A 13,954-nucleotide genomic window follows, 5' to 3' on the forward strand; every position below is an offset into this window, starting at 1 on the left:
AAACCCAAACAAAGTCCAGCAATAGCAGGATTTCTACAATATGCAAGCGGTTCTTGGCGTGCCATTAACTTCGTGCTTATTTCCTGCCCCGGCCAGCCAGTGCCGTGGACATGAGGTCACCGGGGCCCAGTCCGCTAGCCAAGATGGATCCTGCCCTGAGCCGTCTAGATCCCGGCCTATCCGAATAAGAGGGAAAATATTCCACCTAATGGCAATTATCGAAAAGCAGAAATAGGATATCGCCAAGACTTTTCCACTCTAGTCGAGCTATCCAAGATGGTGTTTCCTCTGTTGTCACCGTCAAGCGAGGATGCTTAGAGTTATAGAAGGGGTCTGGGAGGATGAGGCGGGTAAGGAATAGTCGAATAGGCTCCCAATAGTGTATATAATATACAGTTCATACCACCGATGTACTGTAGGCACAAGGTATGGCGGCCTTCAGTGAAGAGAACATTTTGACACATGCCGTATTCGTCCACGCGACGACAGGAAAGGCAACTCGGACGAAGCTCGTGAATCATCAGCACAGGAACGATCGGCTCTCGGAAGCGCAAGGAAGAGGGAGAGAGAGCTAACGCCGGAGCTCCTTGGTACTGCCACGCACCCTCGGTGCCCGCAATTCTTATCCCCGCCCAATACGAAGCATTGGAAATCAGCGCCGATGCGGAAAAAGAAAAAAAAAAGGTTGGAAATCAGAAAATACTCATTATTACTATTCCTTAATTTCTCGGGAATCCGTGACACAGCTCCCGGTGCTTCGTTCCTATTGCCTTATTTATTCCCTGCTGCCCCGCCACAGCACAGCTCTTTTAATACTTGCGCCCCCTCCCTGTTCAGAGAGCTGATCCGCCTATACTTCCCCTTCAGCCCTACCACCTAACTTGCCCCTACCACCACCTCCCAGTTCCCAAGTCTACCCCCAACCCAGGATACCCTTTTGAAGTTGTCCGTGGATTCACCGCTTCCTCGGTTGACGGCTTATTTTGACCCTGGAGTTAATCAGGAAACAGGCAGAAGCTTGACAGTCCCCTGGGTTTGGCAGCGTCGTTACGTCACGATTCGGTAGAGCTTCAATCTCGCGCTGATTGGAGCTCTACAGTCTCTTTTCCTTTCCCTCGTAACCATCGCACTGGTCATCCCTCGGAGTAGAACATAATTTTACCCCCCAGGGAGCTTTGCGAATGCCTCCTCTGAGCTCGATGCGGCTTCTAGCTACTCGCGCTGCCTTTGTGGCAGTTTTTGTCGCGTCGCTTGCGACGGCGATTCCGCATGGCGACGACGAGGAAATGAGCATGGATATGCATTCTGCTGCTGCGGCGACGCCGTCACCGACGGCGCATGCAAATAGCGAGGGGCCTATGAGCTACTTCGCCTATGGGAAGCACTCGGGCGCCATCATGGCGCACATTACGCTGATGATGCTGGGGTGGTGCCTTGTCCTGCCTGCAGGTAAGTTAACACGAATTTTATCCGCAGTTAAAAGAGCGCGTAGCAATTGACTCGTTTGCGATAGCCGTCATGCTCAGCATTGCACGCTCGCGCCTCGCACTGCCGTCGCAGTTTGTCTTCTTGCTGTTTAATGCCTTCGGTCTGCTCCTTGGTATTATCTATAACAGCCAGACCCCCGATCTCTACGAGAATAATGCCCACCACAAGATTGGCTGGATCGCGACCTGGGTGGTGAGCGCACAAGTCATTCTGGCTCTGATTTTCGCCTACGCTGGCCGCGGCGAGTTGGACTCGAGCTCGAACTCGAACTCGGTCTCCTATGAGCATGCTAGCTTCCTGCCCGTCGCGACGGACGAGCGGGAGCAGCGCACGTTCCCGACTGGCCCGATGCACGGGTACCGCTGGTCTAGAGACAGTGGCCAGGGTACCGAGCCGAACTCCCCTAACCGCAGCCCCGGATCGCCCTCCTTTGACTCTCCTTCTGAGTGCGATGGCTTTGAAAAACCCGATGAGGGGCTTCCGGTGCCATCGGCCGAGCCGCGCGGGTATTTTCACAGCACTTTTGTGGACCGATTCCTGTCGAACCGCGTGCCGGGTATGGTCTCTAACCGGGTGCTGCGCATCTTCAATGGGGTGTATAATGTGATCGATCGCATTATTCTGCCATTCGGATTCGCCGCTATTGCGACTGGTGCGGTGACCTACGGCGGGATCATGCGAGGCAATGAGATCTTCAATGGCCTGGCCCACTTCATCAAGGGTGGCATCTTCTTCTGGTATGGTGTGCTGACACTGGGCCGCTATGTTGGATGCTGGGCAGATCTGGGATGGGCCTGGAACAAGAAGCCTCCCGCGTCTGTTGTTGGCTGGAAGGCAAAGGTCCCATCGGGCGAGTTCACCGAGTCCTTCGTGATCTGGCTGTATGGGGTCACGAATGTGTTCCTGGAACACCTGTCCAGCCCAGCGGGGGAATGGTCTGCAACTGATCTGGAGCACGTCTCCATCTCTATCATGTTTTTTGGTGGTGGCTTGGTAAGAGACCCTGGTCGATCGGTCCACAGAATGACCATGACCATCCTGCTAACACCGATCTCCTAACAGGTCGGTATGCTCTTCGAGTCCTCGCGCATTCGCGACGCCCTCAACGATGCCATCCTCCGATCTCCTGCACAAAGCACTCGCGATGAGAATTGGCGAGCTCCCAAGTCTCAGGGCGTACCTCTCAACCCAATGCCGGCTCTGATCATCCTACTGCTGGGCATGATGATGGGATCGCACCATCAGACCAGCATGACCTCGACTATGGTGCACAAGCAGTGGGGCAACATGCTGGTGGGCTTCGCCCTGGCCCGCGCCATGACTTACGTCCTGCTGTTCCTGCGCCCGCCCCCCTCGTACCTGCCATCTCGCCCGCCCACCGAGGCGGTCGCGGCGTTCTGTCTTATGGCCGGTGGTCTGATCTTCATGCTGAGCACCCGCAACGTGATCGACGCTATGGAGTACTATGAGGTGGATGCGATGTTTACCTTCACGGTGGGCCTGGGTTTCACCGCGTTCATCATGGCGATGGAGATTCTCTTCATCGCCCTGAAGGCCTGGGCAGTGAAGCGCGAGCAGCGCCCGCAGCTGAGCTTCCGCTTCCCCTAATGGGCGCAGTTAGCCCTCTAATGATTTGTTTTCGTTTGATACCCCTTTACACTCGGTGACGTTGATTTTGATTTTGATGCGGATTTCTATGTGGGATTTCGGACATCTCGCCTTCTATGCATACGGGGGGAGGGGGACGACAGACACCGTTCCGATAATGATCGGAACGAATGCTTACGGAATTAATGATGCAGTAATAACTTGCGCAAATAACTGGTGGATGCATAGCTTGCTGGTCATCTACTGCATATGTTTAGTATAGATGTTGGCTCAAGATATTTGAAATGAATGGAGGGTTTTGTGAATATATACAATCTCCCCTCGACTTAGCCCATAGGACCTTCTTCCCTTCTGTTGATGCTTGATGCTTGATGCTCGTTGCTTATGGTGGCAGACGTAGAATTCGTCTCCGGCTTCGGAGCTAACGATGCTTAACGCCGGGCCGCGTGCCGAGTACCGAGTGGCGGCTTGAACGTACCTGTCGGAGTGCCCCTGGATTCTACCTGTCTGGGTGTCACGATATAGATATGGCCTGGAATAGCGGGAGCTGTGCTATGCTAGCACAATATCTCACATCTTACCAGGGCTCGGCAGAGCGCGCAGTCCGGCTGGTTACACATCCATGTACATTAATGATGCACAGTACCTTCCCGACCCGACCATGAGGGGCAGTGGGCCAAGTGGGTCAGTCCCAATATGGAGGGGGAAGCCCAATGCGCAAAAAGCTTTCCCGTTAGCAACAGCTGCGATTGGGTCACCAGAGAGCAAAGGTGGATGATTACCGAAGAAGAATGGGGGGTCCTGTCGTCCTCGCTGGAGGGGCAGTCGAGATTTAATAGCTGCTCCGGTTCTCCGACCTGATATCCGGACACTCTCTTTTCTGTCCACATTCACCACTTCACCAACTTCATCATGGCCTCCAACCCCCCTGCCGCCTGCTGTGCCACTGGCTTCAAGCACGAGGGCACCCCCGTCGGCGAGGTGAAGAACATTGATGGTGGTAAGTGACAAAGCTACTAGGCACCCTTTATGGCATCACCAGCCCGTCCGAAAGCCTGCAACCCCAACATTCATCGAGTTAATCATTGCCACTCTTCCCTGCACAGTCAACACCTACATCACCTACCCCAAGGACAACAAGACCCCCGAGAAGGCCATCGTCTTCCTGACCGACATCTTCGGCATCTTCCCCAATGCCCAGCTGCTCGCCGATGCGTTTGCTAAGAGTGGATATCTGACCGTCGTCCCGGACTTGTTCCAGGGCGACCAGATCAGCGTCGCCGACATGGAGTCTGGCAAGGCCGACCTGGGCGCATGGTTCCCCAACCACCAGCCCGCAAACGTGGACCCCGTCGTCGAGGCGTCTATCAAGTACGTTCGTGAGACTCTGGGCGTGAAGAAGGTTGGCGCTGTTGGTTACTGCTTTGGTGCCAAGGTATGTTGTGTTTCCTAAGTCCAGTGCAGCGTGCGATATCTGTAAGGACAGAGTTCTCTAACGCTTCCGCCTTTTTGATAGTACGTCACCCGCTTCCTGAAGAACGGCAAGGTCGACGTCGGCTTCGTCGCACACCCCTCATTCGTGACCCACGAGGAGCTCGGTGCTATTGAGGGCCCCTTCTCCATCGCTGCCGCCGGTAAGTTTCCCAAGTGAAAAACCAGCTTGAGTTCCATTATACAGAGCAATGCCACTAATATGCCCGCTCTCACAGAGACCGACTCCATCTTCACCACCCAGCTCCGTCACGAGTCCGAGGACACCCTCATCAAGACTGGCCAGCCCTGGCAGATCAACCTGTTCGGCGGTGTGAGCCACGGCTTCGCCGTCCGTGGCGACCTGAACGTCAAGGTCCAGAAGTGGGCCAAGGAGCAGGCTTTCGTCCAGGCCGTTGCCTGGTTCAACCAATACCTGTAAGGAATGCGCCGACTACCGATATATAAGGGCTGTTGAAGGGGCCTTGGTCGTGTATTGTATGGTTCTTTTCGGCTGGAGAATCAAGCCGGATGGTTCCGTAGAGATGTTGTCAGTGATATACGGACAGCAAAATTATGAGGAATGAAATGATATCCTTTTTCTGGTATATTAATTCACAGACGCTGTTATGTGAAGTTATAGAAACAATTGCAACATGTGCATACCATGAGGACCCCATTGATCGTGATTCTAGGTGGACAGGTGGATCCTCAGAGTGGTCAGCATAGCGAGCCTTTTATGCCCCGAGGATGCCTGCAAACCCAGTCACTTCCTCGGCAAAATAACCAGTAGACAAAAAATGCACTGTAGGAAATATTCTTAGTCTATACCGTCATTTAGTGCCATGACACTTGAGCTTGGTTTGTTTACAGCCGTATTGCGGTCTTCTGTAGCCCAACGTTTCCATATTCTCATGATTTCCATGAACATTCTACCGAATATTACTAAACTTTATCTCGGACTCACGGAATGACAAAAATTCAAGCAATATATGACGCAGGCCTATCTAGTAGCTGGTCATGGACAGATGCACTTTCGTTTTGAGAAAAGCCCGGTACGAATTACGGGTGATATTTAGGCAAAAAGGTTTTTGTTGAACTCATATTTCCCATGTCTGGCCCTAACTAACTAGTTCAGAACCGTCTTCACTGATGAAGCCGGCAAACAAGACGTACCCATGCGATCAGCCCCCAACATACAAGATTCCGGGTACAGAAACATGAGAGTAAACTGAACTGAAAATTCCCCGGTCTACCCTTTTCATCCAGGTCCTCTCCTCTGGCTCGCCTTACATAATGCAATGGTCAATATTACGCCAATATGAGATCTTTCCTGCATAGTGAGAAGGCTCTAGCCGAAGATTGATGTCCTTATCAAACCCCGTCTCCCAGGTCATACCCGGAAGTTCTGTTGATACGCCGTATTTCTTTTTCCTCTTTCCGCTAAGAAAGAAATCGAAGGATTCCAGATTCAGAGCATATCCTCAACCCAGAACTTCAACTCAAATGGCCATGGCAGAAAATCCCGATGGCTCCGTTGATTTTCTCTCCTCGAACGCCCCGGACTTGCCCAGCAAAAACCTAATTAAAAAGCTTTGCAGGGAGCAGCAACGAAAAGCGTCTGCGTTGAACAAGAATGACAACCATTTTACATATAATCACTACGGACAGGAGATTTTCATCAAATTCGGCATCTACAATAGCGAATGGCGGAACCAGCAATTTTTATTTCATCAAATTAACCAACGAGCTGATCTAACTATTCGAATTCCAGAGATATACGCCTGTTTTGGCAGCTAAAACTACTTGTATATCATCATGGAGTATATCGAGATTGATCACACTGCCTCTGATGCACAAAGGGCTAAAGCTCTTGCCGAAATCGTATCCATCAAGCCTCCATTCAATGCGACACCAGGCCCCATTGGCGGTGGTCGTATTTATATGCATACTTTTTGGCAACGAGGGGGTTCAGATATGGAGTATACTTCTGTCCAGGCTTTAGAGAGCCATATAAACCGCGTAAGTTCTCCTCAACTTAGATCAACACCAGTTCTAATACGGTATTTATATTAGGTTCTGGAAGTATTCAAAATGCCCCAACAGGAGCAGCACGAGGTCAATTTCAGACATGAGAGGATGTTATGTTGCTATACAGCAATTCATAAACCACATTTCCTAGTTGACGCAGATGATCAGCTCTGGGTCGTCGCGTTTTCCCAGTTCAACGTTCTTCCCGAGTCATTCATGGATCTTGCTCTCAGGATGGATGCAGTTGAAAGGAGATCCCCTCCCACCGCAGTATCATGGCTTGATTCCGATTGAGCACACCGATAATCTAAAAGGGATGTGTGCTGCAAGAAGGTGGTTCTTAAATGGCAGTAGCTTTTCTTGTGGGTCACATTCCCCGATACTTTCGGGTCTATGAGAATAGTGCTAACTGATTTGAGCCGGTAGACATTGATAAAACCAAGAGTTACCATATTATGCATCATCAGTAACCAGGATCAATCGAAAGTATTTATTCGGTAGGCGGGGAATTTCGGCCTACCTTAGCTCACTTGTCTGTCGTCCATTAGCTTAGCTTTTCCTCATGGACATATCGTACACACAGCGGGTCCAGCCACCTTCACACTGTATTGATGCAAGATTCGACAGTGCCGTGGCTTTATATAACTGAAATGAATTTCAAGCATGGCGTCTGCTTTACGGAATCCTGCTTCATTCTTAGTCGATCGAGGATCGGTGTCCGTCTGAAGGTTTCCCCTAGTTATCGACGTGGCGATGTATTCCTCCGCGGCCTCTTGGTAGGCCGCGGCTCTGGCGTTCTATATACCTAGCATCTTCACTCCCTATGCCGTTACTGGTTGGTTTATCGCCAGCAGGGGGCGCCGGTCCGATATCGATATGCCGGAACTGTCCCAGTAGGCCTATTCTCAGTATAAATTCGGCCACGTAGCGCGTGGCCTGCGAGTCCGACACGATCGCGCCATAGTCGGTTACGTTAACATCCGTCCGTGCCCAGATATTCTAGCATGTTCTTTCTCAGATCAGCGTACAATGGGCACTATAGCAAGATATATATCTCGGCGTTTAAGACCGTTCACCACAGTAGCACTCATCCAATTCGACCGCGTTGATCTTTGTAACGAAGTGTTATAATATTGTGCGCTACTATATATATCGGTCCTGAGCATGTTAGCCTTGACGGCTAACATAGTGGTCTTTTTGGCCTAGTTGTACGCTCATGTGACTCAGGCATGTTTCGTAACACTACAGCGAATATCGGGGTTTCTTATAGGGTATTTTAGCAGCCGGTATTTCCCCTATTGTTCTGTTCAATCAATCAATATTATTCATCCAAATTAGTTCCGCTTAGTCTCATTCGTTGTCTTTGCATACAAGGTTATACAGTATCAACTTACTATGATAATTTATTAAAGCTGGGTCGAGAGTTGGCGGGGAAGAAGAGGAGGAGGAAGACGGGGTAGAACTCATGCTTTGAAAGTGAAAGAGCATAAAATATGCAAAAAGCAGCAGAAGAAAGAGATAATATACGATGTAGAGATCCATTGTATGGAGGAAAAGAAAGCCTATAGCAGTCCTACTAAGTATCAGTGCCCTTCGGCGTTAGGGAGCCTTTTAAGCCTCGAGGATGCGTGACACTAATGTCGTGACCTGATAGAAGATTCCCTTTGCACCTTCTTTTCACAATAAATCTCTCGCGCATGTGGGGTAATCTTTCCTTCTTCCGTTCTCTTTTGTCCTCATTTTCTTAAACTAGCGTTCCCTCGATGTATCTCGTTTCTGCTTCCTCTGCGCGTCACAGCGTCCTTTCTGCTGCGCTCCCGAGTTTTACCTTCCCTTGCCCTCCTTGCGCCTGAAATCTTGACTTCTCGGCTGTATCATTGAATCAGCCTCCTTGATTGATATATCTAGAGGCCGACCGAATCCTGCTTCCTATACGTTCACACCTTCCCCTTTTGTAATCGTAAGCCCTGTGGTTTCGTCCCAGACTCGCACAAGAATGAAGGGGGGGGTTTCAAACCAATCTTGGCCGGATTCATGCGAACTGTCTAAAGGCGACCTGAAGAGATTTGTTACAAGGATGGGTCTGATAACTCTACAATAAAAGTCTACTTTCAATATTCCGTGATCGAGCACGCGACTTCAGCACCAAATGTTCCCAAATTTTACGGCTACGAAAATTCTGTCTCCGCCGGAATCTTGTCCCAAGATTGCGAGCGAGTAGCCCTGGGTTACGACTCAAACGCTACCAGCTACCATTGAGCGATTGTGTGCCCTCTGTATGAGTGGCAATATACAGAAATCTCGGGAGATTTTCGACTCTTGCACCCCGATCCTGTGCCACAAGACTTCGAGATATGCGGAAGAGATAACATCTGGGCTTCTTGTCTTTTGGTCATGGAGCTGATCCAAATCAACAATGTATTAAAAACTATTAAAACCTATTAAAACCTATTAAAACCTATTAAAACCTATTAAAACCTATTAAAACCTATTAAAACCTATTAAAACCTATTAAAACCTATTAAAACCTATAGGAAAACTACTAAACCCTATTAAAAACTATTAGAAAACTACTAAAAACTATTAAAACTTACTAAATACTATCTAAATTCCAAGATAATTTCTAGTCATGTTGGGTTGAAATAGCTAATGGTAGGCGAAGCGTCAAAATATGACGGTGAAATAGGGATAAGGGTAAAGCCGGGCGCACCCATAAGCGAACGCGGTGGGTGCGCGAAGGCACGGATAACACGATGAGATACTATCAAAGCGGGATAGTTTGGTGGGTCTACACGGATGGTAGTGGCTACGAAGGCCGCGTGGGCGCTAGTGTAGTGGGTAGTGGGGATGAGATCACCCGTGCCCGGTCGCAGATAGGCATGGAAGGAATCTCCATAGTCTACGCCGGCCCAATCCCCGATGTGTAGGAAAGCAGACGACGGCGTGCCGTGTACGGAGGTGCATTTCAAAAGTTCGGCGTCGCGCACCGACCACCACCTACTACACTAGGCGATTTTTAGCTAGATTATATTGTATTGTATTGTATTGCCTATAGCCTACCCTCTTTATATTCGTTGCTACCATCTAATTCGATAATCTTTTTGATATACGTAGGGATACGCTCAATCTAACGCTGGATCTTCTCCTGCGGTATCTCTCGCTATGTAGCTTGCTAAGCAATATAGGCCTCCTGCCTACTTTTTGGTACGCCTTTCTTAGTTATAATACGTTTCAACTAAGGCTAGGCAGGCTTAATTGGATTTACAGTCAGATTGCATTAGTATTTGCACTGTAGTACCTTGGCATGCCAAGGTACCCACTAATTCTTTCTGCGCTTCAAGTTCCTCCACATCAATTCCCGTAGGAAGTTCCCAATTAATAGGGTACTAGCTGTCGTATCAAATTCCCTAAGCTCTATATTATAAGGCGATACTAGGTAGAGGATAGAGAATAAAGGGGGAGGGGTGTAGGTTTATCTTATCAATAAAGGAAGGTATGATTAATAAAAGAAGGCGGTATATACGGGAAGTACTATAGTGTAAATACTAATGTAACGCTATTATAGATTAGGCGAATTACTACACCAAATTAGCCGATTAACCTTAGCTATATCAAAAATACGTTGTTAGATATAGTAGCTATATACCGGTACTTTATCCTCTTAAATAAGCGTATTCGGCTGTTAAATAGCGTATTCCTTTATAAAAGGTAATAGCTTTAGTATCAAAATCAGTTTTTGATATCGATACTAATCAATTCTACCTGTACGACTACGACCAAGCTTACTAGTTTTCTAGTTAAATTTCTATATAGGCCTTTTACTAGTAGGTTATCGTCGAAAATTTATATAACGTATCTACGTTTTAAGCTCCTAATCAGCTTTTAAAATAGGCTCAATCTCGCAATTTAATTACTCAATCTCTTACTCAGATTTACGTTTCTCTTACACAGTTTTAGGTTTCTAATAATAATAAGGGCCTTTTTTATTATAGGTAAAGCAGCCCTAAAATATAAATTTATAAGCGCCTTTCTAACGCTTACGAATATAAGATCGAATAAAAGCTTTATCCTTAGAACGCTAAACTCGATAGCTACTACGTCGATATAGTAGAATAACCGAAGTTTTATCGGACTATATTATATTCTTCTAATCATTAAGTGTCTAAGCTTAGTATTCAAGATACTAAATAAGCCGATTAGCTTTTATCTTCTTCGTTAACCTAGGCTTCCGAGTTAGCTTCATTTTACGTAGGCCGGCGTTCTTAAGGATACGCTAAATAGTAGTAGTAGAGATATTAATTCCTTCCTTACTAAGCTTACCAGCAAGATCAATATAAGATTTCTCTCGGCTATAACGATCTAGACGTACCTTAGATAGGATAGTCGTCGTTATTAGTTAGTCTTGCTTAGTTAGCCGGCCAGTACGTTAGGCGTCTTATACAAAAGTATCTTAAATATTATTATAGTTAACCTTAAAGCCTCGCTCGATTACGTATACGTAGATCTTGTTAACTAACAGCTAACGTAATTCCCGGCCGACCCGATTACCCGGCCGTCCCGATCAACCCCCCCATTAGAAAACTTTGAATCAAAATATATCAACCAAAACGCATCAATTTAGCTATATCTGACGATTTTTACATTGATTGATCTTATGGCCAATTTCCCTACACCCACTACACCTTGGTGGAGCCCTAGTTGCTGGCTGGGCTAGTTGAATAGCCTCATCGGCCTGCTCATGCGAAACGACCCGATTAGCTTTAACTGGCTGATTTAGCTGCGTAACTAGCTGTTGACCCTCTTCGACCGATAGGCCTCCTTCGTGAGCTATCTGCCGATTTGATCGTGTGCGTTTTTAGCGTATTTTCTTATTCCCTATGCGTAGATTAGCGTTTTCTTGCGCATATATCGCAAGGTTATGAAGCGATATATAGTAGCCTTTGATGATTTGATCTAGAACGGTTTTTGATGGGCTCGGAGGGCTATTTGACCGTTATTTTAATAGATCTTTGAGTAACGAAGCTGATTTTTCAAGTTGAACGACGGTTCTAGGTATTTTTAGGCTAAAATAGCTATCGCTGCTAGTGGTTAGCCGGCTATTCGGTAGTAACGGTGTTTTGAGTAAGATATTAAGCTTCGAAAGCACCCGTTCTGGGTTAATTAGAATAAGACCAGTAGCTGCGAAGGCGCTTTAAATAATATTTAGTTAAAAGGCCTCTGCGTACGCCCGAGGGTAATCAGCGAGGAAATCAAATTTGTCGATGTAGTTATATAATACGCGAGCCAGATCGCTTACGAAGCGGCCGTATGTGCGTTTTAATATAGTAAAATAGCTAACGTTAAGCGGTTGTAAGAGATGCGAACTATACGGAGGTATATAAAGTGGTATTATATTATTTTTAGCGTAGATTCGGTCGAATTAAGGTATAAGATAGCTACCGTAGCTATTAAGAATTAATAGCCGATATTCTTTTCGTATATGTCGTCGTCGCTAGGATGAAAAGCTTTTATAGCTAACGAAGGCTAATTTTATCGGTTGTCTAGCCGTTTAGCGATACCTCGATACGCTAGTCTTTTAGAAGATGAAGCTATTCGTCGAACTAAGAAGCGATGAAGTTTTTGCCTTTGAATATTATGTAGGGCGGCAGCGAATAGCCGTCAGCGCTTACTGCTTCGACCGTAGTAATCTATTTACGATTGCCTAGTTATAAAAGCGATCGCCGACCGTAATATTTAGCTCTCGTAACCACTTTTTATGTAGCTATAAGACCTATAGCGAAGCCTATCTTATTAAAGTTATAGATATCCCCCGGTTAGATACTTTTCTTATTAATAATATGTCGGACGGTCGTAAACCAGGCTCGTAGTAAGTTTAGGTCTTCGTTTTAGGCACGTTGGTAATCGTAGCGTCGTGAGAAGGCTAAACGAAGCTCGTCTCGTCGGTTAACGAAGCTTGATAGCTAATTCTTGCCTACTGTAGCTAGAGGGTTCTTACTATACGTAGCTAATAGAATATTAGCTATTTCTCGTATAGTAGACGGCCTAGGCGCTACTCTACGCGTATCTATAGAGATAACCTACTTAGTAAGCGAATCCTCTTCTAATTAGGTTAATTTATAGCTAGATAGGCGTTTATCAACGCGTAGGGCTCGGCCGTCGACGCGGTGTTGTAGTGTTGAACGCGGTATTCTATATAGCTTCGCTGCTGCGTTGACAGACTTGATGCGGCCATTTTTGATATCATTAATAGCCAATAAGAACTTGCCCTCTTGGTCAACCAATTTTGACGCGTTTTTGACGCGTTGTGGTGGCATAGTAGGTGGTTGAATTAGGTAGGTGGGTAAAGAAGCATGATTTTGGATGGGGTTGCTCGGTCGGCCGGGTTGCTCGGTCGGCCGGGAATTACGTTACGAAGATTTACTAGTGTAAGCCTTCAAAGTAACTACGGTCACTCTTATAGCGATATCTAGCTGTTTTGGCATATTTTAAATAGCTCGTAGGTTAGTAGGTAGGTAGGCAGGTAGGTAGGTAGGTAGGTAGGTCGGTCGGTCGGTCGGTCGGTCGGTTAGTGATAGGTAGGTAGCTATAGGAAGATAGAAAATAATATTATTAGGGGGTAGTTCGACGTTACTGTGTGTATTCGTCTGTTCGATATGACTAGTGGTAAATATGGTGGTCGGTGCGCGACGCCGAACTTTTGAAATGCACCTCCGTAATCGTACTGGTGGCCCCTTTAGGCTTTGGGGGCCAAAGTTTCGACACCTCCAGTCTCACGGCGACTTCAGGTGGGTTCGTTCGGATAGCCCGCGGGCTTCCGGGTCATCGCTGGTGCGGCGTAGAACATAGGGAAAGGGGGAAGGTGAAGGGAGCGGCGAATGTGAGACCGTGAGGGAGAGTAGGAGAAAAGAGGGAGTGAGAGCTAGGGCACGTGGCCCTTAGCGGGTGCAGAACCTGGCGTAGAAGCCCGTGGCGCGGAGGAGTTCAGCAAACTCCCCTGATAGTTCTACACGTGGGTGGGCTTAGTGTCGGTGAATCTCGGGCCCCCTGTAATAGACCTCGGCAAGGACCGCCAAGACCTGCTCTTGGCGGTCCGAATATAGAGCTCCAATGACCGCCAAGATATTTTTCCAAGTATAAATATACATAGAGTACCCTAATTAGGAAACTACTTACTTATAAATCAGTATTTATGTATTATTATACGTCTTGGCGGTCCTTATAGCGGTCCTCCTGGCGGTCCTGGTCCTAAGATTTGGGACCGGACCCGGTCTTTGCCGAGGTCTACCCTGTAATGAAAAGCTTGAACCTTTAGCTAGTCTTATCGAGTATAGTGGCTGTTTATTAGTATAAGTGGAGC

General features: G+C 47.4%; 3 protein-coding genes across 3 annotated transcripts; all 3 read left to right on the top strand.

Annotated features, from left to right (window-relative positions):
• Positions 1 to 1,181: 1,181 nt before the first annotated feature.
• On the top strand, positions 1,182 to 3,096 carry N7482_000234 (Ytp1 family protein; the record flags this gene model as incomplete). The annotated part of the gene is made up of 3 exons (XM_056682359.1): positions 1,182 to 1,449; positions 1,514 to 2,481; positions 2,551 to 3,096. 3 exons carry the CDS (start codon positions 1,182 to 1,184, stop codon positions 3,094 to 3,096), a joined length of 1,782 nt encoding a protein of 593 aa, XP_056545965.1.
• Positions 3,097 to 4,008: 912 nt separating this feature from the next.
• Positions 4,009 to 5,008, top strand: N7482_000235 (dienelactone hydrolase family protein; the record flags this gene model as incomplete). Its single annotated transcript, XM_056682360.1, has 4 exons — positions 4,009 to 4,096; positions 4,203 to 4,531; positions 4,613 to 4,730; positions 4,806 to 5,008. The coding sequence occupies 4 exons, from the start codon at positions 4,009 to 4,011 to the stop codon at positions 5,006 to 5,008; spliced, it is 738 nt and encodes a 245-aa protein (XP_056545966.1).
• Positions 5,009 to 6,384: 1,376 nt separating this feature from the next.
• Positions 6,385 to 6,891, top strand: N7482_000236 (uncharacterized protein; the record flags this gene model as incomplete). The annotated part of the gene is made up of 2 exons (XM_056682361.1): positions 6,385 to 6,588; positions 6,643 to 6,891. The coding sequence occupies 2 exons, from the start codon at positions 6,385 to 6,387 to the stop codon at positions 6,889 to 6,891; spliced, it is 453 nt and encodes a 150-aa protein (XP_056545967.1).
• Between the last annotated feature and the right edge of the window lie 7,063 nt (positions 6,892 to 13,954).

This window comes from Penicillium canariense (genome assembly GCF_028826845.1).
Source record: "Penicillium canariense strain IBT 26290 chromosome Unknown utg000001l_segment0_segment0, whole genome shotgun sequence".
NCBI lineage: Eukaryota > Fungi > Ascomycota > Eurotiomycetes > Eurotiales > Aspergillaceae > Penicillium > Penicillium canariense.